This window comes from Aythya fuligula, chromosome 3 (genome assembly GCF_009819795.1).
Source record: "Aythya fuligula isolate bAytFul2 chromosome 3, bAytFul2.pri, whole genome shotgun sequence".
In the NCBI taxonomy this organism is placed as follows: Eukaryota; Metazoa; Chordata; class Aves; order Anseriformes; family Anatidae; genus Aythya; species Aythya fuligula.
In genome coordinates, this window is record NC_045561.1 from 12,111,699 (window position 1) to 12,125,884 (window position 14,186).

General features: G+C 48.7%; 1 protein-coding gene across 2 annotated transcripts in view; it reads right to left on the reverse strand.

The window, feature by feature from the left end:
• The window catches only part of SLC8A1 (solute carrier family 8 member A1), a 73,943-nt gene extending 59,964 nt beyond the window's left edge, over positions 1-13,979 (reverse strand). For both annotated transcript variants that reach the window (XM_032185875.1, XM_032185874.1), the window contains exon 1: positions 12,155-13,979. In XM_032185875.1, coding sequence (XP_032041766.1) covers positions 12,155-13,953 — 1,799 coding nt within the window. In that variant the 5' untranslated portion in view covers positions 13,954-13,979. The remainder of the gene's footprint in view (positions 1-12,154) is intronic.
• Positions 13,980-14,186: the final 207 nt, after the last annotated feature.

Genomic DNA, 14,186 nt, shown 5'->3' on the forward strand with positions numbered 1-14,186 from the left:
TCTGTGAAGCAATAAATTAAAAATAAATAAATAAATCACAACTCCTACTTCAGTTGGTTTCTCCAGACTGCCAAACTAATTTATGCACTTGCAACTTTCCTCAAAAGTGGAGCTTTCTTCCCTAAGTAAACACTATTCGCAAAAATCAGTATTTTTTCCCTGATTTACAGCAAAGTAATTTTAAACCTCTGCTCTCGCTGGGACAGAAGACATTGACACAATCACAAATGTGGAGCTTTTCACGCTACCTGTCTCCTTTCTGTCTCTTACGGGTACATGGATATAGCCACCCACACAAAGTGCGGCTACCTTGGCACCAAAATGCTGATCACTAACAGGACAGTTCAGACCACTTTAGCTCTCCCTTCTCCATGCACCATTTGAAATCGAGTTGGCCTTGACGGTGATTTTTCTTGGCAAGGCCTGAAGAATTCTCTTTTCCTTATTGCTTTTACCGTGGCTGCCTAGTGCCAAGCCAGGGCTCTCCCTGCAAGCACACTGAAGCTGAAACTTGTGCAATACCAGCTCAGTGAATTTAAGACATGGATGTCAAATTCATGCTGTAGCAAGAGCCCAACAGCCTTTCACAACTAGCCATCGCAAACACCAGCACCCCAGCCTTGCTCTTGGCTTCAGTGGGACGAGAGGCTTTTGGGCATGAACCCAAACATATTACAGCTCTGCAAGCACTTGCTTGCAGCTGTGGGGGAAGCACTCATACAAATGCAATTTTTCCTTTTTTATCATGTCTTTTCCAGGTCTCTGCGTTGTACCAAGCGTGTGGCAAAGGGTCCAGGTAGGCTGCGGTGGTGCTGCCTTCACCCTGGTGTGGGACACTCCTCTCCTCCACTGTGCACCCGAGACTCGGCCATAGATGGTCCCAGCATGGTATCAGCATGCAATTAGCCTGGCCATGAGGTTACGATGATCGGGGCTGAGAATCAAAGCCGCCCTCACCAGCACAGCCTGGCACGGAGGCAATCGATGTCTGCTCTCACAGGTCTCCTCCCTGTGCTGCCAAAGCTCTCCAGCAGCTTCCCAGGATCTCCACTAAAAATGCACTGCTTCAGCAGCGTAACGAGCTCCCCAGGTTAAGTCTTTTACTGACTCCCTGCAAATCACTGAGAGGACAAACTGCTGTTTCAGTTCATTAGCAAGTGCTTTGTAGAAATCTGTTTGTATATTCGCAAGAGACCAAGGCACTCATTCATTCTAGGCCCAGGAAAACTGGCACTGAGGAGCCTCTCACCTTCCCTTTCAGCTCTGCAGGGTGGAGAATAGAGAGCAATTCTCCCCCAAGAAACACAGCAAATTCTCCCCTGGCACAGCAAGGGCCAGACAGGGCTCTCTGGATTCTATTCAGCATTTTTCTTAAAACCCCAACCCTGGGAGCTCTGGGATTCAACAAGAAATTTAATTTTCACCTAAAACACAATGAGTGAAGAACCCCCTGAGGGTTTAGCTCTTGGCACTGCAAAGGAAAACAGCACCAGAAACACTCAGACAAATAAAACAAACCTCATGGCATTGGCATCGCTTGCAGCTCTTGTGAGATTTAAGCAACCAAACCACCAGGAAAGCTGTCTGTGACAGCATTGCAAATGTGACCCACAGGTTCTGCACATGGACCTGGAAGAAACTGGGGATAAAGACCAGGCCAGAGAGAGGAATACCAGGAGACAAGGATGCAGGAAAATGAGCTCAAGGCTTTTGCTTGTGCTTTTCAAACTTACTGCCTTCAGGCACTTTATATTTGCTAATTAAAGCAGGCACCACCTCCTTTCACACCCAAGGCTGAGCTAAAGCCTTTCTTAAGGGTTTGTACGTAGTTGCTGAGGGAGAGGATTTTTAGAAAACTTCAGGTTGCCTCTGCAGTTCTCTGCTAGATGATACAGATTCATCCAAGCTTTCCGTTCTCATCTTTTTTTACTACATTAATACCCAGAAGCACCTTTGGGATAAAAGCTACTCTTGACGCCCACAAAGCTTGCAGGCTCTGCTAGCCCAGAGCACAACAAAAAACATCTGAACACAAGGCAGGCACTTTGCAGGGAATGCAAACTGCCTTCCTAGCATGGAGAGGGCAAGGTAAAGGATCAGAGGTCAGGGGCTATTTGTGCTCTGAAGGTGAAGGAGCAGGGAGGGGAAGGAGCTGTGTTAGTGGCTAGAGCAAACTCGTGGGAAAATAACCTCAGAGAACCTTGTAGAACTGTGGAGCAAAGGGGAACATCGGCATGGAGCTCCCTGGAGATGCCAGGAGGCCCTGGCTGGCAGGCACAGGGGCAGGAGCTTTGTCTCCTGCAGGTTGGTTTCTCCTGGGCATTTGGAGAAAAGGCCACAAAGGCTGTTTCTCTGCCTCAGGCCAAGTATACCTGTGATCTTATCCAATTTCCATTATGTTTTTAGAATAGCCTTGTCTCCTCTTCATCATGTTTCCATTGCTCAGTGTTTAGGTGTCAGAGGAGCAGAGCAATCCCCACATTTAGTCCCCCAAAGGGATCAGGTTCCCATTACCCGCTATGGCAAAGGGAGGACGCCAAGCAGAAATAAGGAGCTGGTATCCCAGTGGAATTTTCCAAGGTCTTCTAATCAGATATGCTGGCCAGGTGAAGTTTCAAATGCATAGCCCCTCATCCACCACCACCACCTTCAGATCTGTTCATTAGCACCTTCGGGAGGGCTCTCCAAGACCGCCAGTTCTCAGGGGGCTGACACGCGGTGCTTTAATTGTATATAATTAAATACTGCTCCCTTATCTAGATTTCAAAGTTGGCTGTTGGGGCTTCAGCACCAACGCTCTCTTTCCTGCTAATTAGCTTCCTTAATCCGTGCAGCCTTGCTTCTTCCCCCACGGGGACGGGGCTCTCCTGCAGGGAAGCCTGGATTGCGACTAATTATTAGCAAAGGAGAGAGCTGGCAGGTGAGCACCGGCCCTGTCCCAGATAGTTGTTGTGAGCAAAGAGCCCAGATGGGGAGGCCACAGGGAAGCTCTGAAGGTTGCGTGTGTGTGGACGTGTTCGGTCTTTGCTCCATCTGTAGGTTGCTTTGCATGTTACCCCACCACCCGTTTGCAGCAGAAGACCACGCAGGACGGAAGCCACCTGCCTGAAGTGCAGCTCACACCATGGTTGCTTTTGCCTGGCTATCACAGAAAAACAGGATAGAGAGAGAGTTCCCAAGACCTCGTCTGACCCAATCCTGTCCTAAAAGAGACAACACGCTGAGCATCTCCAGTAAATCTTCAACCAGTGCCTCTACGTTGACCTCTGCTGTTGACAGAGGTTACCCACTCCCCCAAGCCACGCCTGGGTGGACCCGTATGTACTTGGAGGAAATTCCTTCCTGTCTGATTTGAATCGCCTCCACTGCTGCCTTAAGACCCTGCAGACATGGATTGCCCTTTACATAGCTCAAGGCTTAGCTCTTCCCTAGGCTGCCGTCTAAATTAAACAGTCTGAGTTCTCGCAGCCTCTCTCTGTGGGTCACATTTCTCAGACCACCAGTCATTTTCTGCACTTTCCTCTGGACTCTCCCCAGCTTCTTCTGGAGTTGGTGAATATCTCCGGGATGACGTCGGCCTCATTCATTGCAAAAGCATGACATGGTGAGCTCAGATTTGGCTGCTGGGTCACGATGGCAGCCCCTGCCTCAGTCACTCCCCTCCCACTTAAATTTGTGCTTGGGGCAGTTCTTGCACAAGCGCTTGTCTTCACAGCATCCTGCTTCCTCTCGGCCCATCTCTCTAAATCCCCATGCTGGCTTTGATAATGCTTTCAACCTGTCCACGCCACCTGCACACTTCAACAACAAACTTTTCCTTTCAGCTCCCAACAAGCTCCAGTTCAGGACGAGCACCCGCTGAACGTCTTTTCACTCCTGTCCAGTGCCACGTTTCTCTTTTCAGGCAGGTTTGACCCCATCACCCTAGTGGCCCATTTAGCCCGCACTTCCTCCCAGCAGCACTAAGCTAGGCAACATGAAAAGCTCTTCTGAAGCTGAATTACATGACAACCGCTGCTTCTTCTGCACCCAAAAACCTGGCATAAAAGGAAATTAGGTTGGCTTGATAAGATTTGTTCTTGACAAATCTCTGCTGGCTGTTATTCATCTCCTCGTTATCTTCAAGGTACTTACAAATAATGTGTTGATTTATTCGAAGCTCCTCCAGGTACAGAAGCAGACATAATCTGGCTGAACTGCTGCTGAAGGCAGCTCTGGAGCTTGCCCGCAGATCTCATCTCTCACCCAGGAAAACTTTCAAGGGACAGTGAGCAGCTCTCCCTTGGGCATTCCCCTACCAACATGAGGCTCAATGTCATTATCCACACTCGCTCTGGGGACAGGTGAGTTAAATTATCTCCATCCTCCACCTGTAGGCTTCCTGGAGGTTGTCTCCTGATGCCTCCATGAGCACAGACTGAAGCACATCCAAGGAGAATTATGCTTCTCAGTGGGGTGTGATGTTCAGCTCCCTTTCCCTTCTCCCTCTGCACTAAGGTGTGGGCAGGACATCTTCTCCTCTAATTCTTGGCCGGCTCCTGACCAACCTGACTCCAACCTGACACACCCACGCTGCTCCGTTACACTCTTCCCTGCTCAGCCGACCTATTTTCTGTGGTTTTTATTTTTTTGGTATGATTCTTTCCACGTTCCAGGTCACTGGAGAGCTCGTGAGTCAGGTAAATCTCCCGTTACACTTCCCTCCCTTTCCCCTGTGGTAGGATCATTTGTGCCTGGGCCATTAATACTGACTTTGTTTATATTATTCTTTCCCTGTGTAGGAGTGATAGCTTATCCCCCTAGGTCCCATCACACATCCAGTCACTAAGGAGGAACATAAATTTCAACAAGCAGGCCTGAAGTGTGAATGCAGATCTACTGAACTAAGCGAATGCAAAGCCCTCTGCAGGCTCTGGTGCCAGGCAAGCCCTGCTCCCCACCTGCACGAGCCAAAGACATCTCATCTCAGATCTTCATTGTTCCCAATGAAACCAGTGCATCTTGGAGCACAGCATCTGCAGTCTCCAGGCACATTTCTTGCCCTTATCTCTTGTGTGCTCAGGGGGCAAGTGCTGGGGAGAAAGGGCAGGCATAAACCGAAGGGCTGAGAGCATCTGCACTGGGAGGACATCCTCTGGAAAGGGCTTTGTTCTGATCGCGGGGATTCCAGTCCATGCCCTGGTTCTTCATCAGGGCTCTGTTTCCCACTGCCAGGCGCATTTAATTGTCGCTTGGATTGTGTAGGAAGGCATCCAGACACTATGGAAATGGAGCCATATAGGGACTGGACGGCGGAGGCACATGCTGGTCACCCTCTCACTTGCACAGCAGTGGGAATACTTTTTCCCTTACACTAGGATATTTTTAAAGTGGAGAATGCCGTTATTATTTGTTGTCGCCCAGCATCCAGCATCGCCATTCTTGGAAGCCAGCACAGTGCCACCGATGTCAGTGTCAGAAGCGTTATTAGCAGATTTTTTGATATCTCCCCAGATGCCCTCAGGCTCAGTGGTGTTTGACATGGAGAGGGCTGACCTTCACTGCAACCATGCCCATGACAAAACAGAGAGCACACCTACCACTTCCAGCGCAGAGAGACCTTCACCAACACCGTGGCTGTGAAAGACTAACCTTTAGTCAAAGTTCCTGACCTGGCAGTGCTGTAGAGATAAGGTGGTTCAGCAAGACCAGGCTGGGGGTCTGTTTCTGACTTGGTTGCTTGTCTGCAGGTCCAGCTTCTCCACTTCGCTTAGCTTCAGATGGTGGCAGGTGCTTCTCTGCCCATCTGCACGAACACTTGGATGTGGTCAGCTGTCTGCTTTTTGTTCTGTCAGTCTTGCTTTAAGCCCACAAAACTACTTAAGTGCCACCCACTGAGGTCAGACCTGGAGGCAAGGTATCAGAGGGAAGAAGGCCGATTCCCAAGCACAACTTGAACTCAGAGCTTGTGTTGGGGTCCTGCACACTTTTTTGGGTTGCATTTACCTCTTGTTGCTCGAGGACTTGCCATGTGTGCACAGGAGGGAGAGGGATGGGTCCCTGCTCTGTCAATAAAACCTGCGTGCCACAGCTGGTGCAGTGCCACTGCCAGCAGCACTCAGGCATGTGCCAGGGAAGGAAAGGAGACTGCAGAGAGGGACGGGGCTTCTCCTGCCCCCTGCTCTCACCTCCCCAGCAAGGTGCTAAGGAGCTGTGCTGTTCTCCAGGATAACTCTTTCCCACGCCAACAGGTTTTGGTAGGATTGCTGCTTTAATTTCTTAAAACAAGCCTAGATCCTGCGTTTTATAAATTACTACAATGCATTTAATAGGTAGCCTTTTCATAAAGGAGCACAGCGGATGTGTACGCAAGCCCTGATGAAGCTAATAACTGCCTCTCAATGGCTTTCAGAGAGTTATTACATATTTAAGATCCAAGCTCCCTTAATCAACCACAGAGATGCAGCTGGCAGCGGTAAATTGCCAACAACAGCTCATTACAAATAAGGAAACATTGTTTTTTCAAGGACAAAAACCGTATCAGTTCTACAGCTAACCACTCCTATCCTCACCCCTCTTCCTCCATGTCCCCCCAAGTGACGTGCTGGCACAACTTGCTTCATCCAGTAACACAGCCTCGCTGCCTAATCCCCTCCACAGGGGACGCCATCAAATCAAGTTCCTAGATCTCATGCACACGCAGAATGACTTATTTGGGCAAGCAGCACAGACTGCATCCCGCGCTCACCCTCCCCAGGCAAGCCACAGGCAGGGCTTGTCCTACAAGGCTGTGATGTCTTGCTGCAGGAGCACACCCACTGGCTTTACTCTGGGGAGGACCAGATCAGCTCTTAAGACACATAGAGACACAGTTCTGAGAAAGTACATTGCAGGCTTGAGACGTGGGAATGTTTTTTTTTTTTTTTTATCAGCCCGTGCATATACACATGATGTCCACATCACTCCATGCCTGGCCTGCATGCAAAGGACAATAGTGAGTGCAAGCCAGGTCCAAACGTGGCCATCCAGTGTGCAGCTGGAGGCTCACATGCACATGCAATTTCCAAGCTCAGACGTTTAGTGGTTCTCCTGAGGCATCCGAAGAACTGAAATCCAGCACCCAGCCCTGTACATCACAGGGTTTCGGATGCAGGCAGCATCTCCCTGTTGCTTGAGGCCCCAAGCAGCATTTCTTTCTCGGTCTTTTCTGTGACGCACAGTAAGACGAGTTGCCACCCTCAGGGATTTTCCATCCTCAGACCAGACCAGGCTTCCTAACTGATGAAGCTGTAGGTAGTGTGGGCACTCACATTTTCATCTTGTGGTAGTGAATTTCCTTTTTTTTTTTTTTTTTTTTTTTTTTTTTTTTCCCATGCCAAACACCCTAGCCCCAAACTGCTTTGCTTTTCTGCTTGATGTTGGAAGGCTCAGACTGCCCTAAACACAACAGGAAGCCAAAATTCAGGTCAATCCCCCTGAAGAAAATATTTCAGGCCTGTTTGATTTCTTCTTCTTGCATTGAGGTATCAATCCATAAGGTACAAAGCAGTGAACACCACAGCGTGGGGTCACCATTTGTGGTTATTCTTCAGTTATGCACCCAAGAATTAGCCTTTAAGCACTTGCAGGCGGCTGGATGCAGGGGAAGGCCTTATTTCCCTGGATGCAACTGAGACAAGAGCACAGCAGTTTAAAAGAGACACCCATGGGTGGAAGACATTAAGACTAATTAAGAAAGTTTAGGAGTGTCCAGGAAAGACTAAACATTGTGTGAACAGAGAGGAGAAATAGAAGTGAGAGCACACCCCATTACAGCTGCACCTTTCCCTCCTGGGACAACCAGCTCTTGGTGGAAGGGGAATGCTTGCTTGCTTCACCTTCAGCCTAGTTTACACCAGTCTCTCTGCCACATTGGGATGCTCCCCTCTCCTCGACCGAGTCCTAATACAAGGCTGGCTGTGCTGGAGGTTTCATTTTTCCTTTGAAGCTGCAAGCCATGGATGCAAAACAGAGCTAGAGAGGTCCCAGGGCTGAGTCAGGATTTTATTTTTTGCTATTTCTGTAGAAATACCTCACCCAACTTCTTCTGGAAAAGAAAAAGGGAACTTAAAAAAGCAGTACTGCTTGGTTCCCCCCGCCACAATCTATATTTATTGACATCGACATTTTTAAAGAGCTCTTGGGAGGGAGGCTGTGTGATCTCCAGGGACATTTTCCATAAAAAACATACGATTTAGCTGGTGTTTGTGTCACTGCTAGCATTTGACTCCTAGAACTATGCTTCCCGAGAAATGCCAAAGCTGGCTCGGACGAGTCATATATGACGGGCCAACAATTTCACTCCCTGAGCCTGCAGCAGACACCTTGTATAAAAACAGCTAAACTATGTGTTTTATGTATTAATACAGCAAGATGGATTAACGTAAGATTGACGATGCATTTACAAGTGTAACCTTATAGGTGAAGTAACAATACAATTTGTTAGCTGTATGATTTTACATAACACCTTCCTCACTGACTTTTTAATGCAGTAAAAACTTTGGTGCTCGTGGTGTGTGGGGGCAGACATCCAGAGTGCAGGTTGTAATAGCTTGCTAGCTGTGATGTCAGCTCGAGGGAAGCTGCTATTTCTTGACCACGAAAGAACACACAGTTTTCATACCTCTTTGCAGTCATCTCTGTAAGAGATGCACCTCCTGATGTTTCAAGACAGCAAGGAGAAGAGATACCATCAGCTGGGGTAAAGATTGCTTCCTCCTCCAAGACAGGAAGATGGACTCCTTTTGAGCTATTTGGTGTTCAATCAGGAGACAAAAACACACTGGCCAGACAAACCACTGACCTCTTTTATGATTACGACACCTGGGGCAGATGGGTGGGCAGGAAGCACCTGTAACATCTTAGTAGTTCATCATCTCATCAAGAAATCTGTAATCATTAACAGAGATGCAAGGCAAAGCCAGAATCACCTTGCTAAGGATGGTCCTAGAGGAGAGGGTCTCTCTTAAACTTACATTGTAGCACCTATGGATGTCTTGGAGCCCCAGGTGCCTGCGCAGCATCACCAAGATGCTGACCTTGCTGGGACACAATTTGGATATCTATAGCTTTCCCACATAGCTGTCAGGATAGAGTATTCCACAGGGGGACCAACATCTTCTCCACTGTACATCTCTGTTTGGACATCTCTTCAGCACTTACATTGCTATTTTGTGTATTCTGGGAAAGGAGACATCAACAGATTGATTGCAAAATGGGAAACTCTCTCTGGACTCTGTGAACAAATAGCATGTTATGTAATTGGGCCTTTTAGGAAATGGAGGAAGGTCTCCAGAAGATCGGTATCCTCCCAGCAGTTCCTAATTTTACTGGTCTTACCAGCAAACAAGCCCTCTAATAATAGAGACTTGCACAGTTTTATTTCATGTTTCTGTCCTCCTGCACTTGCCCTACCTTCATTGTTAGAGTCCCAGAGAAACATATCTTGCTCAATTTTATAGAGCTGATCAATACAGCCTAGAATGGCAGAGCTGAAGAGGCACTGAAGACCTTTAGAAAGGGCAGCAAGGCAATCTCTTGGCCACCACAGCATGGGAAATATTGAAGTTTTAGAACTTTATTGAGTCAAATATGCTGCAGAATTGCACAATTCTACATAGCTAAGATTTAGCTGAAGCACAACACTAACGATGACGTGGCAAACAGGCTTTAACTCTATAGTCCACATATTGTGCTAGCACATCTTTATTCCTATCAGGAACAGGAGGCAGTTGCAGGGAGGCAAGTGAGGATGCCCCTAAGCAGCACCTCAGCTTCAGGACCACGTTGCCTTTGTGCTGCAGGGCTGTCCTGAACTTGCACCCAGGCAGACATGGACTTGTGGGAACTCTTCTGCAAGTCAGCCCACACCATCCGACACCTGAACAGGGTCTGTAGCAGGTACCTATTAGATGGGTGCCTACTACCTGCTGGACACGTGGGCAGATGGCAAATTGTAAAATCACTGCCATCCTTCTCCCAAAGTACTAAGGCATGTATGTGTGTGTCTTCTCCCATCTGAATTGAACAAGCCCCTTGGTAAGCACATGGTCCTGCAGCTGCCACCTCCTCTCACTCCATCCACCTAGCTCTCTTCTGCTCCAGGCTGCCAAGTCCTGAAGTGCACGCTGGTGCTTCCCATGTACTGTCCCTCCCTCCCAGCAGTACCAGGGGGAGATGGTTTAAAGACAGTAGAGATATGATGGCAATGCCCTGGCATCTGCATGCAAAAAACCATGCTCAGTTTTCTAAGAAAGCTGTTTTCCCCATATCTTGCTTGGCGTGCACATGCAGATAGCCGGCTAGAAAAGGAAGGGAGAGGCTTGCAGCGGGGAGAGCACACCAGCACTCCCCGAGAGGCCAGGGCCCAGCCCTGACAGGATGTGGCCAGCCCACTTCCAGCACACCCCCTGCTTACTACGCTGCTGACAAACATTGACAGCAAAGAGTTCAGTGGAGGAAAGTCCACCAGCAGCAGCACGGCAGGACCCGGCGCCGTGCCGGCAGAGGGAAAGCAGCGCCGCCACACAGCCCAGCCCCACATCAGATATCTCAGATATCTCAGCAAGAGTGCTGGCTGCAGGACAAGGGGGAAGCCCAAGCCCCACTGAGTACTGTCTCAAAGCCACGTAATCACGTCACATCTCGGGGGAACTGAAATCAAACATCAAGGTCTTCCTGACGGCAGCCCAGTTTTGCTAGCAGTGAGTGACCTGGTTAAAAAGTAAAGAGCCTTCGGGGGATGTCCTTATAGCCTAGTTCATTGCAACTCTACAGACACCTTCCTGCTTCCCTCACAAGGAAAAAAAAATCAAATCAAATAACTGAGTTCCTGTCTACTACAGTTATCGTTCAGGAGTGCAGACCAGGAATAATAGCACATTGTGTGCTCTTGACCCTAGCAAGAGCAACATGCACGTTCTGGTCTCCAAAATGCCGGAGCTATGAAGTTCTTGCTCAATTATTTCTGAGAATCTGAAGCACCGAGTGGTCTAATATCCTGCCTAAGAATTACATCTTGCTGCTTCCAGGAATTTTGTGTTTCTCCCTGTTCACGTGGAGCAGGTACAGATAAAGGAAGGAACATCAGGCCCACTCTCCACCCCCATCTTTGGTTTGCTCTGGCTCCTGAGAGACCAGCTGTAAAAGATGCAACAGCCAAGCCACCTTTTAGGTCTCTTGACACAGAGTGACCTTTATCAGGGACTGCTCCAAGTCCTACTCAGCGTTTTTTTGCTACCAAGTCTACAGCTGGCAGGGCCTGGTCTGTAGGCACAGACCTCACTGCAGGAAGAGCCTGAGGCTGAAGCAACACAAGTCCCAGCTTTTGCTCTTGCAGAGCCACAACTGAGCAAGAAAATATCTTTAAAACATAGCCAAGGATATATGTTTTTAACTGTGATTTACTGGGCTGATTGACATTCTCCACATAATGTGATAAACAAAGCTACAGCACAGTTTTTCCACCTGCTGCCTAGCAATACTCAGGACTAGCCTCCAACAGCTTTCATCCCCCCCTTTTTTAAATTATTATTATTTTTTATTTACAAACAGACAGACATGGCTCTACTTCCATTCTAACCATGAAGTTTCTTTGCATGACAATAGTTTATCAGGGCATGCATTAGAAAGTCACCCAGGACCTTAGAAAAGGAGAAGGAAGAGGCGGCTTTCTCCAAAGCCACCTGAAAGCAAGTATCAGTGGAACAGACTGCGTTCCAGTCCCAAGTGAGCTCAGTCAAGGGGAAGTGGTTACCACAATTCACACACTTGATTTAGACAGGTGACTGCCTGCGGATGGAGGTAACAGCCAGCTCAGTGGTGTTCTCTCCTACGCTGTAGAGTCAAGGCTACAGAGATCTGCTCAGATCCTGGGTAGAAGGTGGGAGGCTGGCCTCACAAACCAGTCCCATCTCCCAGCTGCTGGAAGGGTGGAGTGCCCCCGAGCAGCTGCCACTCTCTGATCTGCTAACAAGGCAGGAACACAGCATTTCAGGCTCCCTAAAGCACACAAGACCATTCACAGCTTGCTGCTACTCACTGGCACCCACACACCTCCAGTGCAGCTCTGGTAGCCATGTGCATTTAATTTCAGGAGAATGACAGATTGGAAGTAACAAATGAAAGCTTCACTTACACTATCTCATCGTTCTGGAATTCCAGCTCCCCGCAGGTGTCTTCAAAGTCCTCTCCTCCACCTTTGGCTGAGCCTTCAATGGTTTTATAGGGCACAATAACATTTCCTCGTGCGCCGGAGGTTCGCAACACTTTCACTTCCATGGTCCCCACGCTCTCGCTGACATGTGTTACTGGTTCCTCAAAGGTGAAGATGCCAGCATGGTCATCGTCAAAGATGGTGACAGTGGCAGTAGACGGTGAGCCCAGGCAGGCAAGCGTTGAGACACGAGTGGCCTCAAGAATGCCCTCGTCTGAGGCCTCAGTGCTCACGCGGACATTGCTGAGATGGACCAGGAAATTCTCATCCTCCTCAAATATGTCATCATCGATTATGCCAACACGGATCTCCTTCTGGGTCTCTCCAGGCTTGAAGACCACAGTCCCTTCAGTGAATTCATAGTCAGAGCCAGCATTGGCCGTCCCATCCTCTGTCCTGAAGTCAACGTACACCGTGTTGGTCAAGTCGCCGCCCCGGCGAATGATGGTCAGGGCGACGGTGCCACAGTTCTCCAGACACTGGTAGGTGCCTTGCTCAAAGTAGAGCTTGCTGATGGGATCGTTTTCTGCCACCTCACTGTTGACCTCATGCATGCTGACAGCTTTGCGGGCCTGGTCTGCAGCATGTCTCTTCAAGATGTTGCCAGCTCCAGTCATGAGCCGAGTGGCCTGGATGCGGTAAAAGGCCCTGCTCTTCTGCTGCTGACTTAGGACCTGGTAGTTGGCCAACTCTATAAGCTGCTCAATTTCCTTGTCAGGATGTTTTTGTTTCAGCTCTTTCAGGATCCGAGCCATTTCTCTCCTGGCTTCCTCATCATCCTGGTCTTTTTCATCCACCTCCAACACCAGTGTCCCATCCAAAAAGTTCTCCACATGAGAATTAGCAACCTTTCCGTCCATCTCAATATCAGCTTTGGAGGAGGGCCGATCACCCTCATGCTCAATAATCATGCCTCTCTGCTTGCCAGCTCGATATTTCTTGTAGACATACTTGTAAAATAAAAGTCTCCTGTCAGCTATCCAGGCAAACACCACACAGATAGGGAAGAAGAAGAAGGTGAGCAAGCCTTCCCAAACCTCCACAACACCAGGAGAAGACACAGATAAAATAATGTAAAGCCAAGTGTAGGCAAAGATGCTCCAGGCTGCTGTAACAAAAAACACTCGCAAGTGCTTGATCTTCCTTATCTCTCCATCCGGGACAACATAAACACAGATCGCAATGATGACAAACATGTTAAATGCAGCACTTCCAACAATTGTGCTTGGCCCCAAGTCCCCTGCTGTGAAGCCGTGACCACACACTTCGATAACAGACAGAAGGATCTCGGGAGCGGATGAGCCCAAGGCCATCAACGTGAGGTTGGAAACGGTCTCATTCCAGATCCTCACTGTGGTTTTGCTGGTCTCGCCGTTAGGCTTCTTGATGGTTATTTCCCGCTCTTGGGATGTAATGACTTCGATGGAGGACATGAAACGGTCGGCTATGATGGATACTCCCAGGAACATGTACACCATCGCTACAAAATACACTGTTGCCCGAGCTATTTTGTCACCGAACGAGGGGTCTTGGGGTTCCCATATTGGTAAAATCACACCCTTTTTGCAGATGTACGAGCCCGTGCACTCCTCAGACTTGTTTGCAGGCACTTCACTGGGGCTTTCTGCATATATGCCTTCTGCATGGACGAGCAGCACCACCACAACACTCAGGAGTTGGAAATTCACCAGGAAGGTGGGTGGGTGAGTTGCTTGCGACATGGCCGCTTCCACCAAGCAGGTCCCAAATGTCCTCAACCTGCAGAGACAAAAGGAAAGATGCACTGAGGCTGGCCAGAGACAACAGATCTTCTTTTCCACCCAATTTATTTCTCACCTTTCCCAAATGTATAATCAAATTACCCTGTTCCTCAAGAAGACCCATCTAATGAGCCCTAACTGTGTTATGACCACTGCAGATTTCCACATACAAATCTTTAGTTCAGCTATCCGAG